The 20,744-nt window shown below is 36.6% G+C and overlaps 1 protein-coding gene across 1 annotated transcript in view; it reads right to left on the minus strand.

Moving 5' to 3' along the window:
- adgb (androglobin) overlaps positions 1-20,744 on the minus strand; it is a 65,801-nt gene that overhangs the window by 41,059 nt on the left and 3,998 nt on the right. Inside the window, exons 4-14 of the mRNA XM_073816464.1 lie at positions 20,103-20,174; positions 19,789-19,986; positions 18,346-18,485; positions 17,293-17,382; positions 14,216-14,379; positions 12,195-12,275; positions 8,281-8,369; positions 7,556-7,730; positions 5,422-5,509; positions 4,108-4,249; positions 949-991 (exon numbers count right to left, since the gene is read on the minus strand). Coding sequence (XP_073672565.1) covers positions 949-991; positions 4,108-4,249; positions 5,422-5,509; positions 7,556-7,730; positions 8,281-8,369; positions 12,195-12,275; positions 14,216-14,379; positions 17,293-17,382; positions 18,346-18,485; positions 19,789-19,986; positions 20,103-20,174 — 1,282 coding nt within the window. The remainder of the gene's footprint in view (positions 1-948; positions 992-4,107; positions 4,250-5,421; positions 5,510-7,555; positions 7,731-8,280; positions 8,370-12,194; positions 12,276-14,215; positions 14,380-17,292; positions 17,383-18,345; positions 18,486-19,788; positions 19,987-20,102; positions 20,175-20,744) is intronic.

Raw genomic sequence — 20,744 nt, forward strand, 5'->3', positions numbered from 1 at the left:
GTTTGGTTTCTCTAGATGCACTAAAATCTGCACTAACAATGCGTTCCTGTCATGCAGGTGATGAGCAGTGCCTGGTTTCCTTTTAAACATGATGCTTGGAAATGAGGTTCATCAGACCAGAGAATCTTGTTTCTCACAGTCTGAGGGTCCTTTAGGTGCTTTTTTGCAAATTCCAAGTGGTTTCAAGTGTCTTCACTGAGAAGAGGATTGAGTCTTCCCACACCACCATAAATCCCAGATCGGTGGAGTGTTGCAGTGATGTTTGTCCTTTTTAAAGTTTCTCCCATCTGCATATATGATCACGGAGCTCAACTAGAGTGACCATCAGGTTCTTGGTCACCACTCTAGCCAAGGCCCTTCTCTATCAATTGCTCAGTTTGGCCAGGAGGCCAGCTCTAGGAAGAGTCATGGTTGTTTTTAAACTTCTACCATTAAGAGTAACTACAGGGAGACTACATGCTTCTATGAACCTTCAATGCAGCAGAATGCAATCCTGTCTACAGGCATTTTTTTTTTACCTCAGGGCTTGATTTTTGCTCTGATGTGCATTTCAGCTGTTATAAAGGCTTTTATTAAGACGTGTGCCTTTCCAAATCACACCCATTCGATTAAATTTGCCACAAGTTAACTTCGCTCAAAGTGTAGTAACATCTAAAAGCAATCCGGAGCTATCTGTCCCAGATATCAGGAATCAGTTTTTTATTTTCTATAAATTTGCAAAGATGTTAAAAACCTGTTTTTTGCTTTGTGATTACGGTGTATGGAGTGTAGACTGATGAGGAAAAACTTAATATAAAGCAGATTAACATAAGACAGCAACATAAAATGTGAAAAAATGAAGGGTATGAATATTTTCGCAAGGCACTGTACATATACGATACATAATGCTATGTGTTTGAATGACAGGATGGACTGAGCTGTGGCATTGCTTACGGAGACGTGTCTCACCGTTGGCGATGCTGTCGTCCTTTTTCTTGTCCTCTGCTGTTACCTGGGGGGAAACAGAGGGATAAAAAGTGCACAGGGTGAGCTGGGAGAGACAGGAGGGCAGAGGAAAGCAGTGGAGACAGAGGACGTCCACATTCATCCAGTCAGAATGCGCTGAGCCCATTTGGCTTCCAGAACCCGATGAGAAATCCTCTAATCTGACATCTGGACTCGCACCAGAAAGGGTTTTCTCCTTCAATTAACTGCTCACAGGAAAGCAGGTGCCATAAACATCAAGGGCACTCGGATGCTGACAGGATTAGGGGACACGGGTTTGATAAGCATGTCAGTCTTTAGTCACTAATTGAGACACCTTTTTGTAAAACTATTCGAATGCACGTCTTTTAAGTAACCCGGTGTGATGCCATGGAAACAATCCAAATGTAGACCTTAGAAAACTTCTCCAATGTGCTTTTTTTCTCATGATTGAACCCAACTTCGTGTCACTTAGAAAGCCTTTTAAAGCCTGAAGAGTTGTCCGACTGTGCAATTTAAATGTGGAGGACAATTAGGGGCTCTCTCTATGCCACATCTAACGAACGACAGCGCCAGTGATTCAGAGATAGACTGTGACTCACCACGGATCTAAGGTGAGGAGAAGGGGAAAGAGGAATGGAGGAACGGAGAGCAGAGGGGAGCGAGTGGGATAGGGAGATAGAAGAGTACCAGCAGTCTAGCAATTTTAAATGTAATCTTTTAATATGATAGTGAACACCTCAGGGTGCATTCCACGCATTACTGTGGTAAACCAGCTCTCGTTCGTACCTAATTCAGCTTACGACATTATCAAAAACTCAATATAGGTCTAAAATATATTAGGTGACCTCATTCTAATAGCTACAGGGATGGACAAGCCAAAAACGAAAACTCTATCGAGATTTACTCACACTTGTGTTGTTACGAACCTGTATGAGTTTCTTCTCTCTGTGAATACTAGAAGATATTCTGAAAAATGTCTCAGTGTTTTGTGTCCATACAATGGAAGCCAGTGGTCTCCAATGTTTGGTTGACAATGTTCTTCATTGAAATTCTTTTTTTTTTCTTTTGTGTTCCTCAGAAAAAAGAAAGTCATACCGTTTTATAATGATATGAGGGTGAGTAAATGATAACATTCCTTTATTGTCCTCATTGACTCAGCCTCATACTGTTCCAAACCCCTAAAAGACAAATGAAAAAAATTAACATTTTGTCACTATTGAACATGAATTGGAATTGAACATAGTGTGACTCAAGCTTCAAAAAGAACATAAAAAGCACCAACGCTACTTCTCTAATTTACACTCTAAGATTAATAAATTATGCCACAGTGTCATTTTAGCTTTATTTATACTGTCAAAGAATTTAAGTTAAGTTTTAGTTAATTTTGTTATGTGCTTTTGACATTTTTATTATTTTTTGCTTTTTGTAACATTTCTAATTAACTTTAATCTTTTTTTAGATTAGATTCGTTTTTTGAGAAGTTTAGTAAGAATTAAGTAAGAATTTAGAACTTATTTTAATTCATTTCTAAGTCAAAATCTAATTTATTTATTATTTATCTTTTTTTATAAGTTTAAACACTTTTTTAATTAACAAAAATGTTCAAGTAAAAAATAAAAAATAACGCTGTAAATAGGCTGGATGTCATATTTTTTTGTAAATAAACGAACCATCCAATGGCTTCAGAATAAGTGAACCGATTTTTGCTACTTTCATAGTGTGACAGGCCCAATTTTTATTTATTTTCATTATATGTGACTCTGGACCACAAAACCAGTCAAGAGTCAATTTTTTGAAACTGAGATTAATACATCATCTGAAAGGTGAAATAAGCTTCCCATTGATGTATAGTTTGTCAGGATAAGACAACATTTGTCAGATATGCACCAATTTGAAAATCTAGAATCTGAGGGTGCAAAAAAAAATCCAAATATTGAGAAAATCACCTTTAAAGTTGTCCAAATAAAGTTCTTAGCAATGCATATTACTAATCAAAAATTAAGTTTCCATATATTTACGGTAGTAAATTTACAAAATATCTTCATGGAACATGATCTTTACTTAATATCCTAATGATTTTTGGCATAAAAGAAAAATTGATCATTTTGACCCATACAATGTATTTTTGGCTATTGCTACAAATATACCCATGCGACTTACGACTGGTTTTGTGGTTCAGGGTCACAAACAATCTGTTCCACACAAAGTCATACGAGTTTGGAACCACTGTAACTAATGTACGTAAAGTAAAAAAAACATTAATGATTTTATTTTTGGGTTAACTATTCCTGTAAAGGTACATCAATCCAGTTAGATCCCACAGGCGCACACACACGGACACTTATCTTACAAACTAAACTGAAGCTATCTGTCTCAGTCCGATTTACGCTGAACCCCTAGTGAGTTATCCACTCTGATGACTGACAGGCTAATTGTGCTGCTTTTTATATCATTCCGAGGACACGACCTGTCCTTTTATGCAACGAGGCATGCGTGTTTTACCATTCTCTCTCTCTCTCTCTCTCTTATTCTCCATCTCTCTAATGCTGGATCTGCCAGAGGCGCTCTCTTGATTAGGGAGACAGGCAGAGTGACATTGGAGCTGGAAAGAGAGAGGCGTTAGAGGATGTCATAGCCTGTCTCAGCCTCCCGGCCACCAGTCACACTACAGCCAGAGAGCAGAGCATTTTGATGCACATTGCTTGTACAGATGGCATAAACTGAAACACACTGCCACACAGCACACATCACAATCCCTGGAGAACAGTCAAACCCTCGACTGCATCTGTTCAGAGAGAGCAGTCACCATTCATACAACATAAAAAGCTGTTTAAAAGTTTGGGTAAGATTTGAAAGAAATGTATACGGCAGTAAATCAGCATATTAAATAGATATCTGAAGGATTATGTGACACTAAAGATGAAAATTCAGCTTTGCCACCACAGGAATAATTTTATTGAAATATTATTTCACAATATTCCTGCTTTTTGTATTTTAATCAAATAAATGCAGCTTTGGTGAGCATATGAGATAAAAAAAAAAAAAAAACATTAAAAAATCTTACTGACCCCAAACTTTTGAACAGTGATGCACCAATCACATAATTATTTAAGACAACATATCCATTTCTTTCAGACATACCTTGGTGGTTTTATTGGTGTCCAGTGTATTGACACTGTTCTGGGTGATGTCATTTTTAGTGTGGTCTTCTTCACTATCATCCATTTCAGAAAAGGAGGTCAGATTAGAATTATACCCACGCCTCTTTGCACCACCCTGCTCCCTAAACACACACACAAATACGCCATTTAATAACAAGCATAACTATCTTGTATTTGTATCTTAGAAAAGCATAACAAAAGCACCACTTTTTCAGGTTAAGCACAAATGTTTCGTGCTCTGAAGAGTTTTAGACTACTTAAGTGTGACTAAATACTGTCTTGTGCTTGAGAGCAGCACAATGAGAACCTTAGCACAGTTTCTGTCCCTGTTTGACTCTCCCACACAACCAATTAGTGCTTTTAGCACTCAGTGTGCTAATGTACTGACACGTGCAACTGAATACCTGGAAATAAAACAAAGCTCATATCCAGACACTCTAAATAATTCATGCCTGGTGGGAAGCAGGCATGCCATTTGGTTCAGTTTTGACATGATGGACCAAAACCTTTCCAGTAGGTTCTGGTTTCCTACTGATGGACATGAGAAATTGTGTATTACAGATTGATTGGCATGAATAAGTATTCATTACCACCTGGTGTACATAGAAATGGGCGCATATATACTGTATACATACAGTCAAACCAAAAATCATTCAGATGCCAGATACGAGATTTTTACACAAATGCTTCAATTTGCTTCAGGAGGCCTTTGTTAACCCCCAGGAGCTGTCTTTTTATGATGGATGGATCCACTTTATTGGACTACTATTGGACTATTAAATCTCAACAGCCATTAACTGCCATTATAAAGCTTGGAAGATCCAGGACATTTTTTAATAAAACTCTGATTGTATTCATAAAAAAAGAAAGGCATATATACCTAGAATGGCTTGAGGATGAGTAAATCATGGGGTAATTTTCATTTTTGGGTAAACTATCCCTTTAAGTTTTGCCACACACACACACACAAACGGAGTGTTTCTAGTTGTTCTCCCCTGACGATGCCTACATTAAATTCTGGAAACTATACCTGGAAAGGCATCCTATGATTTGCCAGCAATAAAGGTGTTTATTAAGTTAAACACCTGCAAGTGCAGCTTGTAAATGATTCTGTACTGCAAGTAAATACATTAGCGACTTTCTCTAAAGGATAGTTTTCAGCTTAGCTTGGCTATTTTCGCTGTACTGTAATTGGTAGCACAGTCTGCAGTACAAACACACACACACACACACACACACACACACACACACACACACACACACACACACACACACACACACAGAGAGAGCTTACATGTCATGTGCAGCCATAGTCATGAGTTTGAAGTTGATAAAGGGGCTGGAAACTTCAATGAACTGTTCTGGCTTCTGAACAGGGGGTTCTAAAGAGCATAAACATTAGTTTAATCCAACGAAAGCAGTTATATATATCATAATATTTATCAATATATGTGACCCTGGACCACAAAACCAGTCTTAAATAGGTATATGTGTAGCAATAGCCAAAAATGCATTGTACGGATCAAAATTATAGATTTTTCTTTTATGCCAAAAATCATTAGGATAAAAAGTAAAGATCATGTTCCATGAAGATATTTTGTAAATGTCCTACTATAAATATATCAAAACATAATTTTTGGTTAGTAATATGCATTGTTAAGAACTTTATTTTCTCAATATTTTGTTTTTTTGCACCCTCAGATTCCAGATTTTCAAATAGTTGTATCTTAGCCAAATATTGTCCTATCCTAACAAATCATACATCAATGCATGAAAGCTTATTTATTCAGCTTTCAGATGATGTATAAATCAACAATTTTACCATTATGACTGGTTTTGTGGTCCAGGGTCATATATATATACAGTCAAGCCCAAAATTATTCATACCCCTGGCAAATTCTGATTTTTTTTTTTTTTTTTTTTTCTGATTTTTATTCAACCAGCAAGTTTTTTTTTGACCGGAAATGACACAGGCTTCTCTCAAAAGATAAAAAGATGATGTACAAGAGGCATCATTGTGGAAAAAATATTTCTCAGCTTTTATTTACATTTGAACAAAAAGTGGCATGTCCAAAATTATTCATACCCTTTGCAAACTGTCACAGTCTATGGGAAAAAGTTCTACACCATTCCGAATAGTCTAAGCTGTTCTAAAGCATCCTAATTACCCTGATTCATTGGGAACAGCTGTTTTAATCAACTCAACAGGTGAAAAACAGAAGCTCTCTGCTGTTGGTTTGTGGACAGTCATGGCTAAGACAAAGGAGCTCACTGAGGACCTGCAGCTGCGTATTGTGGCTGCTCACAAGTCAGGAAAGGGCTATGAGACCATATCTAAATGTTTTGAAGTTCCAGTGGTTACAGTGCAAAGTATTATCAAAAAATTCAAGATGTTCCGCACTGTGAAAAATCTCAGAGGACGTGGTCGGAAACCAAAAGTGACACCTGTGCTGGACAGGAGGATAGTGAGAGAGGTAAAAAAGAATCCAAGGATCACCACCAAGGCCATCCTGATGAATCTGGGCTCTGCTGGTGGCAACATCTCAAGGCAGACAGTCCACTGACACCACTTCTCCAGATAAGGCACACAAAAGCCCGCTTGGCCTTTGCAAATGCTCATCTGGACAAAGAATAAGACTTCTGGTCCTCTGTTTTATGGTCAGATGAAACAAAAATTTAATTGTTTGGCCACAATGATGTAGCCTTCATTTGGTGTAAAAAAGGAGAAGCCTTCAACCCTGAGAACACCATCCCCACGGTCAAACATGGTGGTGGGAACCTAATGTTTTGGTGGTGTTTTTCAGCCGGTGGACCAGGGAATCTAATCACAGTAAACGGTAACATGAAAAAGGAGCAATACATCAAAATTCTCAACAACAACATCAGGCAGTCTGCAGAGAAACTTGGCCTTGGGCACCAGTGGACATTTCAGCACAACAACGACCCAAAACACACAGCAAAAATGGTAAACAAATGGTTAGCAGACAAAACATTAACGTTTTGCAGTGGCCCAGCCAGAGTCCTGACTTAAATCCAATTGAGAATCTGTGGAGGGAGCTAAAGATCAGGGTGCTGGTCAGCAATTATAGGTAGCGTTTGATTGCTGTAATAGCCAAAAAAGGCTTTTCTATTGATTACTGAGAAGGGTATGTATAATTTTGGACATGCCACTTTTTGTTCAAATGTAAATAAAAGAAGAGTAATAATTTTTTCCACAATGATGCCTCTTGTACATTGTCTTATTATCTTATGGGAGACGTCTGTGTCATTTCTAATAAAAAAAAAAAAAACTTGCTGGTTGAATAAAAGTAACTTTAAGTCAGAATTTGCCACGGGTATGAATAATTTCGGGGTTGACTGTACATATAGATAGATATTTAGACAAATAGAAATTAAAACATACATACACGTAAAAACACACATCTTACCCTTGGGTTCATCAGTAATGTTGGTCTGCTTGCGGGGCCTGATGAGTTTCCATTGAGGAACTGGGGGAGCTTTAGGAGGGGCCACCAGGGGGCAGTCTCGAGTGCAGGTGAGCAGCACAGGATGACTGAAGAGCTGAGAAAGCCCATACTGCCTCAGACTCTCAGAGGAATCAGCCTGGAGAACGCACCACCAACCACGATCATAGATTATAGAAGAGAGATTTATAACGGATTAGACAGCCAGTGCTAATCCAAACAGAGCCAAATATTGCTTGAGACTAAATCAGAGGGAGGGAGAGTACCATTTGGGGCAGGTTTGCACATTAATGAGCTTTGGGTAAGTGCTCAGTGGAGGTGTTGCATCAAACAAACTGTGGGAATATCAGTTTAAAGCTAATACATGGAATAGGCACATCACATAGATGACCCCATTCTAATGCTATTCAAAGATAATATAATATAACAGTCTCCAGTGCCACATTATCCTTTTGAAATGTTAGAAATCCTTTAGAAATCAGTTCTAATACACAGCCCCCCCCCCCCCTAGGGTTATTTAAAGAAGACAAAGTTCAAAATATTTGAAAGAGAAATCTTTTTAAACATTATAAATGTCTTTACCATCACTTTTGATCAATTTAATGCATTCTTGCTAAATTGAAATATGAATTTCTCACTGACCTCTAACATTTTAGTGTAGTGTATATTCTACAGATTAAAAAACGTACCATCCTTGTAAGCACTGAGGTTCTTTTCTCCATCAGATGCAAGGGTTGGTAACTGGCACACACTACTATCTGAGGAATAGGACCAGTGGCTAAATCAAAAAGAAGAAAGAAAGAGCATTTTTAAAAACGACTAAAAAAAGTATTCATGAAAGAGGTGTCATTTCTACTTTATATGCATGAAAAACTTTTCAGGCCATCAAAAATCTAAGCAGAACTTTTTTCTCCAGTCAGGCTTCCATCTCTTTAATACTTAAAGCACAATGAAATGAATGGAGTGCAGTCTATTTTGAATAAGGGGAAGAGAGGATGAGTGGATAGATCAAGGCATGAGTTTCAAAGACAAAGGCGTGAACGGCGGAGAGGGCACTGTAATCTGTCAAGCCATATTTTCCTAATTCACATGGCACACAAACTTCCAGTGTAGAGGAAGGAACAGAGGCACTGCATTATCAGTGTTTGATCTTCATCTCCCAAGGCCATCTCTGATCTTTTATCAGGCCATCAGTGCCCTGACTGTTACATGATCAAGCTCAAGGCCAAAAGGAAGTTAGAGAAAAAGAAAAGAAAGAGCCACGCTCAGCTCATGGGTTAAATTATAAAGTTGATTTGACCGCTTGCTCTTCATGTTTAGAAACACAATATAGTGTAGACAACAGAACAAAAGAACAAAAACAGTAGTTTTAGCCTGCCTTACCTTGATTAATCTATCCAACAATTAAAATCAAACACTAAAATTTCTAGTAATAATCTAATAACAATAGTAAACTAATATGTGACCCTGGACCACAAAACCAGTCTTAAGTCGCTGGGGTATGTTTGTAGCATACATTGCATGGGTCAAAATTATTGATTTTTCTTTTATGTCAAAAATCATTAGGAAATTAAGTAAAGATCCTGTTCCATGAAGATTTTTTGTAAAATTCCTACTGTAAATGTATCAAAATGTAATTTTTGATTAGTAATATGCATTGTTAAGATCCTAATTTGGACAACTTTAAAGGTGATTTTCTCAGGATTTTGATTTTTTTGCACCCTCAGATTCCAGATTTTCAAATAGATGTATCTCGGCCAAATATTGTCCTATCCTAACAAACCATACATTAATAGAAAGCTTATTTACTGAGCTTTCATATTATATATATACATCTCAGTTTTGTAAAATTTAACCTTATGACTGGTTTTGTGGTCCAGGGTCACATATGTAATTTTGTACAGTTGAGGTCAAAACTTTACATACACCTTGCAGAATCTGCAAAATATTAATTAGTTTTACCTAAATAAGAAGTATTGTTTTATTTATTACTGACCTGAATAAGATATTTCACATGAAAGATGTTACATATAGTCCACAAGAGAAAATATTAGTTGAATTTATAAAAATGACCCTGTTCGAAAGTTTACATACACTTCATTCTTAATACTGTGTTCTTACCTGAATGATCCACAGCTGTGTTTTTGTTTTGTTTTGTGATAGTTGTTCGTAAATCCCTTGTTTGTCCTGAACAGTTAAACTGCCTGCTGTTCGTCAGAAAAATCCTTCAGGTCCCATAAATTATTTGGTTTTTCAGCATTTCTGTGTATTTGAACCCTTTCCAACAATGGCTGTATGGTTTTAAGATTTATCTTTTCACACTGAGGACAACCAAGGGACTCATATGCAACTATTACAGAAGGTTCAAACGCTCACTGATGCTTCAGAAGAAAACATGATGCATTAAGAGAACTTAAAGATCAGGGTAAATTTAACTAATTTTGTCTTCTGGGAAACATGTACTAAATGAAAAAATGACATTTAGGCAAAATAAGAAAAATTATTTACATATCTTAATTTTGTTCAAAAGTTTACACCCCTGTCTCTTAATGCTTCATTTTTTCTTCTGGAGCATCATTGAGCATTTGAACCTTCTGTAATATGAGTTCTTCAGTTGTCCTCAGTGTGAAAAGATGGATCCCAAAATCATACAGTCATTATTGGAAAGGGTTTAAATACACAAAAATGCTGAAAAACCAAAGAAATCCTGAAGGATTTTTCTGAAGAATAGCCAGCAGTTTACTGTTTAGGATAAACAAGGGACTCATGAACAACTATTGCTAAACATCAATGTGGATCATTCAGGTAACAACAAGAATCAAACGTATGTAAACCTTTGAACAGGGTCATTTTTATAAATTCAACTATTAATTTCTTTAGTGGACTATATGTAAACACCTTTTTATGTGAAATATCTTATTCAGGTCAGTACTAAATAAACAATAACATGCATTTTGTATGATCCCTTTTATTTTGGTCAAATAATTAACATTTTGCAGATTCTCCAAGGTGTGTGTAAACTTTTGACCTCAACTGTATAATTCATTTATTAACTAAATTGCCAAAAAATAATATTTTGCTTAATTTAAATGTTCTTTTCTTTATTTTCTTCTTAGAAACCAGTATTACAAATCAACCTTTGAGCCCAAACTAGCTAAATCCCACCAAGTGATATCTTAATTTAGACTGAAACTGCACTTTTTACATGAAAAAAATAAATAAAAATCATCATAGTTTTAATGTGCATTTAGGCTTGTCCTGAAAACCTCAGAGAAAGTTAAAAAAATAGAGCATATAATATTGGCCACCTGAGGTTGACAATGAACATTTTCTAAAGGTTAAGCACTTCCTTCCACTTGAAAATGAAATAAAAATAATTTGAAGAAGTGCAGGACCTATTTTGTGTGCTATTCATAGAAACTGTCATAAATAGAATGAACAGCGATCATGTATGTGTGTATGTTTCAATAAAAGAGATACCGCTTTAGGCTCTGTAGATCTAGGCCACGGTACCAAAGTGATATATGTCAAAGCATGTTATAATTTCCAACCCATTAATTAGTATCAAACACCCAGAGGGAGTGAGAGGGAAGACAGAGGGGATGGATTCATTATATGGATTAAAGGACCCTATAGATAAGAGGACAGAGCAAACGAAGGAGAGACGGAATGTTTACGAAGGATAACAAGAGAGAGAGCGAGTGAATTTCAGCAGCAAACACCGCATTATCCCAGTGTAATCTGAGCCACTCGCTTGCAGAAGCCAATTATCCAAAACAGTCTATCTGAACAGCAAAGCATTAGTCTCAATAGACTCATCAAATCATTAGTTTCCACAGACCTGTCGGAAATCCATGTTTACATGCATACTGACAATTACACCTCCTTATCACAACAGCACTGAGCTTTTCAAAGCAGGTCGGTACAAAATTTATGCATATTGTGAGTGTGTGCGTGCGTGATTGGCTGGTCTTTGCTCTCCTTGCATATTTCAGTCATAAACTGCACAGTGACAGAATTGACAGTGCTTGCCCGAGGCCATGCCAGATAATTCAATTCAGATCACACTACCTGAGAGAAAAACACTGGCACTCTGTTCACAGTCTGACACAAACACACACACAGATTAAGACTGCCGCACACTTCTTCGGAGCAAACACAAATACGGTTATGCACACACAAACACAGAAAAGAGGGTTGTTTTATTTATTCATACTCATGATACACATCTTTCCGTGAAGTATGTGGCAGTGATTCCATAATACATGAACCTGGAAAAAAAGTGATGCATGGAGATGGAATTTGGTGCTACCTGAAGACAAGCAGCTTCTAGTGATACATATTGGTCATTTTACCCTTGATGCCCTGCTTAACAGATCACTGATGCTTAGTGGAAAGCTCGATGCCACATTGGCTGCGAATTATTAATAGCCGTTTCAGAGAGCATATAGAGTGTTTCTGTATGAGGATCAAATATTCATACATCAACTACATTCAGAGTAAATAATGTATGGTGAGGAGAGAGGGGAAAAGAACCATATATATAAATGTCTATATGTATGTATGCACACGTACAACACAAAAAAAGCGTTTTCAAACTCACTGTCATTTGCATGGATAGCTGCATTGGGCTGAATGGTCTTTCCGTCTTGGTCGGCAACTTTATTCTTCCTCTTAGCAGACTCTGACAAGAAAAAGAAAGCAATTTAATACCAAACCTTAAAGGATAGTTCACCCAAAAATGCAAATTCTATCATTAATTACTCACCCTTATGTCGTTCCAAACCCGTAAGAACTTTGTTCATCTTCAGAACACAAATTAAGACATTTTTGATGAAATCCGAGAGCTTTCTGATCGTGCATAGACAGCAACACAAATACCATGTTTAAGGCCCAGAAACTTAGTAAGGACATTGTTAAAATAGTCCATGTGACCTCAGTGTTTCAACCTTAATTTTATGAAGCTTTGAAAATACTTTTTGTGCACAAAGAAATAATGAATTTATTTACCAATTTCTCCTTTTTCGAGTCAGTCTTCAACATGCGTTCACAACAGTACCACGTCACAAGTGTGTGGATTCCTCTGATTCTTGTAGCTTCATAAAAGACTGAACCACTGATGTCACATGGACTATTTATTGATGTCCTTACTACCTTTCTGGGCCTTGAATGTGTCAGTTGCTTTGCTTACTATGGAAGCTCAAAAGCTAGGATTTAATCAAAAATACCTTAATTTGTGTTCTGAAGATGAATGTAGGTCTTACAGGTTTGAAACGACATGAGGGCGAGCAATTAATGACAGATTTTTCATTTTTGGATGAACTATCCCTTTAAGGATCTTCTTAAAAGACCTACATGAACATGACGGTTGCTGTTTTCTTGCCACATTTCATAATAAAGGCACAATATGTAAGTTTGTAAGTGATTGAGTGTGGAATCATGGGAGTTGTTGTCTTCATCCCCACAGCCGATGCAATCCGTAAGCTAATGACACAGCGCCCAATACACTAGTTAAAATTGTTTCTCTGGATTTAAACATTCTTCAAAACATTTGGGAGTAAAATGTAAGTACACAAGTTAGCAACTGACACTGTTCTATTTTTGGATATTTCAATCAAAAAATTATACATATTGTGCCTTTAAAACAACAAGTCAGGTGGGACATATTAAAGGCAGTCCTTACACTTTCGGATAAATTAATTTCCACAGTCTTTCCGTGACTTTTATCCTTTTCTGATATGAATATGAATTTTCAAAAAGAGAGATCAGACTCACAAAGAGTCATTTCTAATTGAAGTAATAATTTGAGCAATACGAGAAAAAAACAAAAACAAATGATTGTTGGTGACATTCATGACGTTTTGGGACATTATACATTTCCATGACTTTTCCATGACAATCACTATTGTAATTTCCATGTCTTTTGAGGGTATAACAAATGACTTTCATAATATTATAAATTTATTATATAGTATATTATAAATTTCCATGATTTTTTCCCATAATTCTCATTAAAAATGTACTTTTTAGGCAAATAAATAATTTGAGAATGACTAAAATTTAGATTGACTACAGCAATTTTCCTGACTTTTCTAGGCCCTGAAATCCTGTATTTAAAACAGGCCTAATATTGAGTCATCAATATTTATCTGTGCATTTTTCTGAAGATAGTCAAAATTTAAGTTTGTGTATCTGCTAAATGGTTCATTTTTATCTACATTTAGATGCACTAGCATGTTTAGATTACCTCTTAAACAAATTGTAAAAATAATAATGAATAATAATGAACCCCACACTGCAACATTCAGAATAAAATGTTGTGATTTAGAAACAACTATCATAATTAGTTTTCATTAACCTTTATATTAACTGACAGAGTTATCACAAGGTATCATAGACTAAGAAGCCTCAAATACTTGTTAAACACTTGATATACAAAGTCAAACTTAAATGACTTAAAAATCCTAAAGCACTCAGACCATTTTAAAGTTTCATTAGAAAAAAAGCCACTTACACAGCAGGTTATCATCCTCTCATTTACTCTCTCTGCCGGTGTCTTTTAATCAGACATGTCACGTACTGTTAATGGATAAATGATTGCAATGTGTGTGTGCGGGTCTGTACCTCTGCTCTTAGGTAGTGTGGGAGATTCACTCTTGGTCTCTTTCACATTAGAATCTGTTGTTGCTAGATCAGCACTAGTAGTCTCCTCTGAGCTCTCTCCCTCCAACTGGAATTGAGAAATGTTGTCCCTCAGAAATTCCCAAATTTTCCCTGTGTACCAGGATCTAGGAACAACATTAACACATGGAACATTAGTCTGATGTTTTGATCTCCATCACTTAATTAGAGTTTTACTATGAATTTATCTAATAATCCCAATTAATTAAAACCTATTTAAACCCGGAATAACAAAAGGCTTGTATCAATTTAATGTCCAGTCACAGGATCAATGGATGAAACTAATAAAGCTGAAAAAAAAACAATGCCTCTGCACTTTCAACAAATCAATAAACAGCAATTAGAGGAAAGGCAAGCAATGCTCAATTAACTAGTATAGGTGATCACTACAGCTCGAATAAAGGTCTAAACCGATAAAAACAAATGCAAACAACACACGCTCTTGCTTGTTTTTAACTTGAGTCTTTAACATTCTACAAACGTACAGTACCGTTGAGAAGTCTGTGGTCGGTACTGCATGTATTTGATCAAACTGACCCCAAAGTTGATGTATATCACTGGTATAAGTTTCTTTTCAGTCATCAGCTGAAAATGTTTTCTAATTTCATGCTGAAATGTTGTCAAAATGTTTGGCCAACAGGTGGCTACATGGATTTCTGGGAGTCTCTTGGCTCTCTGATGTTCTGGCAAATATGTGAGCTGCTGGAGTGAGATACGACTACAAGATCCTGCAGGGCTGAAACATGGAGTAAATGACCTCAGGAGACCCAACTTTGACACACACACACACACACACACACACACACACACACACACACACACACAAGTCAAGCCTTGCAAAAAAAAAAATGATAGCACTCTAGAAGATAGGACAGCAAGATGTGTGCACTCATCTCACAGCAATTTACTTCTCCAAAATACGAGTGTACACTCTCTGAATGTGTGTACTGGTCTCTGAGGAGTCTATGAAACACGGAAACTCATCAGAGCATAAATTACAAGACACCACGCCGTGTTTCCCAAAACAGAGCAGATGTGAGAGTTTTGCTGAGGAAGTGACAACAAACAGAGATGGAGTCAAATGCTGGAGAAGAGAAAGTTACACGTGAACTTTACAGTAACAACATTCCTGCAGTAACTCGATAAAGCCGGAACGGTGGTGAAGACCAGCCATTTGTTCGAAGAACAACAACATAGTGTCTGCAGCCCATTTTCTCCTAATAAGGGCGGCATCTGTGCACACTGTGAGGAAAAGAAGGACATTCTGTGGATCGCAGAGCACAGCTTAATGAAGCTTGTTAGCACATACCACAGACATAAAGACTATGCTATGCTATAGTCTGAGAGAACAAACAAATAAATAAAAACCTAACTAAAAGATTTCAAAAAGACAAAAAACGTGTGAGAGTCAATGTTAAACATTGAATGCAAGTCAACATTTTAAATTTTGAATAAAACACATACATGGATGAATTGTTATCAATTAGATAAATAGGCATTTACAAAATAGTCTGAGTGAATTTCCATTTCATGTCAATTTTAAAGTAGTCATTAACTAAAAAACGGAAAAACTTTTGCCATATAAGACGTCATTGAACTAAAACACCCTGTAAATTTCAGAACTCAAAACTTTCTTGTTAGTCTAAAAACAGCTTATATTGAAGCCAATCTGCCAAAAAGACAGGTTGTGGAATGTGCCACTCTATGATGTAATAGTGTGGTTTAGCCCCACCCATTGATTTGCGCGTGTAGTGTGAATAACGAGAGGCGAAGACAGTTTTACATATAAACCACACAATAAATATAGCTCAGAACACAACGCTGTGCAGTGCCAAGTTGTGGAATAACAGTCTTTGCATTGCCTTCCTTCTGATCCCAAGGTTAGGAAACAGTGGATGGACTTTATTTTTAATGAAGTTCCAGACCGCATCAATAAGAACTTGGTCCTTTGTTCACTTCATTTTACTGCGGATTCATTTACAAACAAAGGCACTATTCAACAAGTTTTTTAGAAAAATTTAAACAGGACCTTGACAGTAATGTCGCACCACACAACTTTGAGTAACTGTTTTCAAAACTGTTTGTTTTTTGACCTAAATAACATCAGCCTCCATCTGAGGACAACTGAGGGACTCATGTGAAACAATTACAGAAGGTTGAAATGCTCACTGATGCTCCAGAAGAAAAAAACTATGAATTTGTGGGACCTGAAAGATTTTTCTGAAGATCAGCAGGCAGTTTAAACGTTTAGGACAAACAAGGGACTCATGAACAACTATCACTAAACCAGAAAAAAAAAAAAACACATCTTTGGATCATTCAAGTAACAACACAGTATTAAGAATCAAAGGGATGTAAACTTTTGAACGGGGTAATTTTTATAAATTCAACTATTATTTTCTCTTGTGGACTATATGTAAACATCTTTTATGTGAAATGTCTTATTCAGGTCAATACTAAATAAACAATAACACGCATTTTGTATGATCCCTCTTATTTGGGTAAAATAATCAACATTTTGCAGATTCTGAAAGGGGGATGTAAACTTTTGACCTCAACTGTATGAGGAATGTAGGCTGTCAAACATACACTACTGTTAGCCAATCATAGCAGTGGGTGTTTACTTCCTAGTCTACAAACTGCCATGCCTATTCAAACAGAGCGTTACAATGAGGGAAGATTATGATGTTTTTTATGTAATAAATCTTGATAACATTATAAGGGGACCTCTGAGATTGGTACAAAATAATAGAAAAGGCAGTTCATGACCCCATTTAATACCACAAATGTTTAACAAAACATATTTAATTCATAGTCTCATGCTTTGTTGAAACACTAACATTAGTCTGATAATGATTGTTAAAAATTAATGCACATTTTTACCATTGCACATGTTACAAATAAAGCACACTGTCTGACCTTTGACTAATACTGCACTTTAAAACTTACAGCATTTTCAGAATTTAGTATGCAACGTAAAGTGAGATTTTTTTAGAGGAAGCATTTGAAGAGAGCCTCACTTTAAAGGAATGATCTCCGGTATCCATCCGGTGAGACAGTGGATGACTGTAAACTCTCCAAACTCTCTCCCGGAGCCTGAGACTGGAATACTGCAGAGAGAACACCACAACATCATCAAAGGTTACTTGTTAGCTGGACACCCATAAAATACATACAAATAGGTCCTAAAATACTACTAATACTATTGTTCTATGCTCAGTAAGGACTCCATGAATATGCACACTCAGTTCCGGTTCCACTACATGTCATTTCAAACGTTGATATGTGGATGTCTATGTGTGCGTGTGCGTGTGTGTGTGTGTGTGTGTGTGTGTGTGTGTGTGTGTGTGTGTGTGTGTGTGTGTGTGACCTCTTGCTCTCTTTCTCTGAAGAAACCAGATGGCTGATGCTCTAATTGTGCCTCACGGGATGCTGTATTCAACCAGTCCGGCAGCTATTAATTAACTGCACGATTTCACTGTTCATCTTCACGCAAAGAACCATTCCATCATTATCACTGCCACACAAGAGGACAAGCGCACTTTAAAAAGGATGCACAGAGGCTTCAGGTGAGTGACAACTGTGAGTGCTTCTGTGCCCAACCTTGGCAGTAAAAGATTTTACAGCATGTATATGTGTGTTAATTGGGACAAAGCCCCCTGGAAAGACACCATTGTGCTTTTTGTTTCTGTTCATATTATTTAGAAGCATAAATTATTAAATGGCTCAGAGACTTCTTATTTCCTAAACTAGATTAAACATTTACAACATGAAAAAATCCGCTCCTCTATGAGCACAAAACAGAATAATGTAATGGAGAGTAATTGAGACTGCCGTTTCAAAAAGGACATTAAAGCATTATTTAAATATCATAAAAGTGGTCCCTATGTTGCGTTGCCATCTATGCAGGGTCAGAAAGCTCTCAGATTTCATCAAAATGATCTTAATTTGTGTTCTAAAGATTTTACGGTTTTACGGGTTTGGAACAACATGAGGGTGAGTAATTAATGACAGAATTTGTATTTTTGTGTGAACTATCCCTTTAATTGTTTCAATTATGTTCTAAGACTCACTCAGTACTGGCCAGCTTTAGTATGCCTTTAGCCAACAGCATAGGCCAAAGCTCTGACTGGTTCGTAGTAGCAGGAAGCAGCAGGTTATCATCCTTGTCAAATGGTAATGTGTCATCAACAATAATCTTCCTCCAACTTCCCTAAGAATGCAAAGACAATTCTTGTAAAAAATAAATAAAGTTCAATCATTATTGAAACTCTAAAATACCTTAAAAACAGGATTGAAATCCATTGTTGTGTGCTGCAAAGTTCTGGACAGGCTTAATAGCATGATTTGTGTGACTCAACTTTTGTTAAATAACATTAATTCATTTATGTATGTGTTGTGAAATATACCACAGTAATTAAAAATTCAGTTTTTAATGATCTGCTCACTATCAAACTCATCTTAATATAAACAAAACCAAAGGTGCATCAATCAGTATCAGATGAGCCTGTAAAGTCCATGGTTCATTAGTGCGTATTTTTTGTACACAGTAAAACGAGCAGCATAAAATGCAGTGGTAAACATCATTAACTCTAATGGAGTTTTATTAAAGAAAGTGATCTTAGGAGATCAGTCAGCAACAAAATAACTATTGCCCAGCACACATGCCTTATCTAAAATGCTTTTGTGCCTGAGAGAGTGTTACTTTACTATTTTTTTATAGGACCTGTCAAACAAATCACTGTTAGCTGCGTGTAGGTCAGTATTTGCTCATTTAGTACTAGAAGCTGTTAAGGTAAATAATTGTTTCTCAGTTTCTCATGCCCAGAGGATAGAGCTATCTGACAGTCACGGTTCTACCGATTCTCTTGGCTCCCTGATAAGCGTTGTGTTCTCACTTAATCACTGCCTAAAGGACACAGTGTCCTTCTAGCAGGAAAATGTGGACATATGCTACAATAGGTGTTGAGCGGCTTGTGTGCACTTGTCGTGTACCATTTTACGCTATAGCCAATCCAAATCATTTTAAGCATATTTGCACATGGTATCGGAATAACATGAGGGTGAGTTTATTTATGAAATGTCATTTTTTGCTGAACTATTCCTTTAGTTATTCCATTCTTTTTCTGAAAACCATTACTTTGAGTTTTCTCAGATTTTTTTTTAAATCAAAACTCCTCTAGTTATTTAACACAAAGAGACACACAGCTGAAAGGATATGCAGTTAATCTTGTTCACAGCAGGTTTTCAGTAAAATATTCAGCATTAAATTTTACTTGTGGCTTGTTGTAATTGTTATGTTAAATTGGTTGTATTTTCAGTCATTTGAAAGTCACTTTGGATAAATGCATCGGGTAAAAACAAATAAATGTTGCACTTATGAATGATGAATAATAGATCATCTGACATAACATAGTGAAATACTGATTAGATCACAGTGTTTGCGCATGTAAATTTAGCTACTTCAGTCTTACACAATACAAGTATTATGGAGTCCATATTCAACCTCAACTTACCATCCAGTAGAGTTTAATGACATACTTCCCATAGGCATTATAGAGGGGCATGTGATCCTTTGCTACTTTACACAGGGAGTAGATGTGTTCCCACGGTCGCCAAAGGCTGGGGACTGTTTCTGTGGAGATGGCCTTCTCCTCTCCTGTGTTACAGACTTTCCACAGAATGTAGAGTTCACTAATGACCCATCGCATAAGCTGTGAAATTGCCATGCAGGGTGAAGAGTGACACAGTGTAGGTTAATGCCAACTACGCTAATTATTTGTAGTTCCAATCATTAATGCAGACCATCCAAAATAATTTATTGACTCACCTCACTTGAGAGTAAATGCTCATTTGCTGAGGTGAGGTCAAAGGCAGCTTCATTTTCCACCACAACAGGAGTCTGATTTAAAGGATGGGATATATATTATGTCAGTAATTCCAGTTCCTGAAGAGCTACATTGATGAGTTTAAGCTTTCGAGCTTCAGCTCAATTAGAACAAACTCAAAGTCTGTGTGTGTATACAGTTGAAGTCAAAAGTTTGCATACACATTGCAGAATCTGCAAAGTGTTAATGTTTCAACCCTTTCCAACAATGACTGTATGATTTTGAGATCCATCTTTTAATCTTAAGGACAACCAAGGGACTCATATGCAACTATTACAGAAGGTTCAAATGTTCACTGATGCTCCAGAAGAGCCAGGGAGTGAAAACTTTTTGAATTTGAAGATCAGGGTAAATTTTACTAATTTTTGTCTTCTGGGAAACATCTAAGTATCTTCTGTAGCTTCTAAAGAACAGTACTAAAAGGGGGAAAAAAGATATTTAGGCAAAATAAGAAGAATGTACCCATCCTTATTCTGTTATAAAGTTTACACCCCTGGCTCTTAATGCAAAAAGATGGATCTCAAAATCATACAGTCATTGTTGGAAAGGGTTCAAATACACAAAAATGCTGAAAAACCACAAAT

Source organism: Garra rufa, chromosome 13 (genome assembly GCF_049309525.1).
Source record: "Garra rufa chromosome 13, GarRuf1.0, whole genome shotgun sequence".
Taxonomy (NCBI): Eukaryota; Metazoa; Chordata; class Actinopteri; order Cypriniformes; family Cyprinidae; genus Garra; species Garra rufa.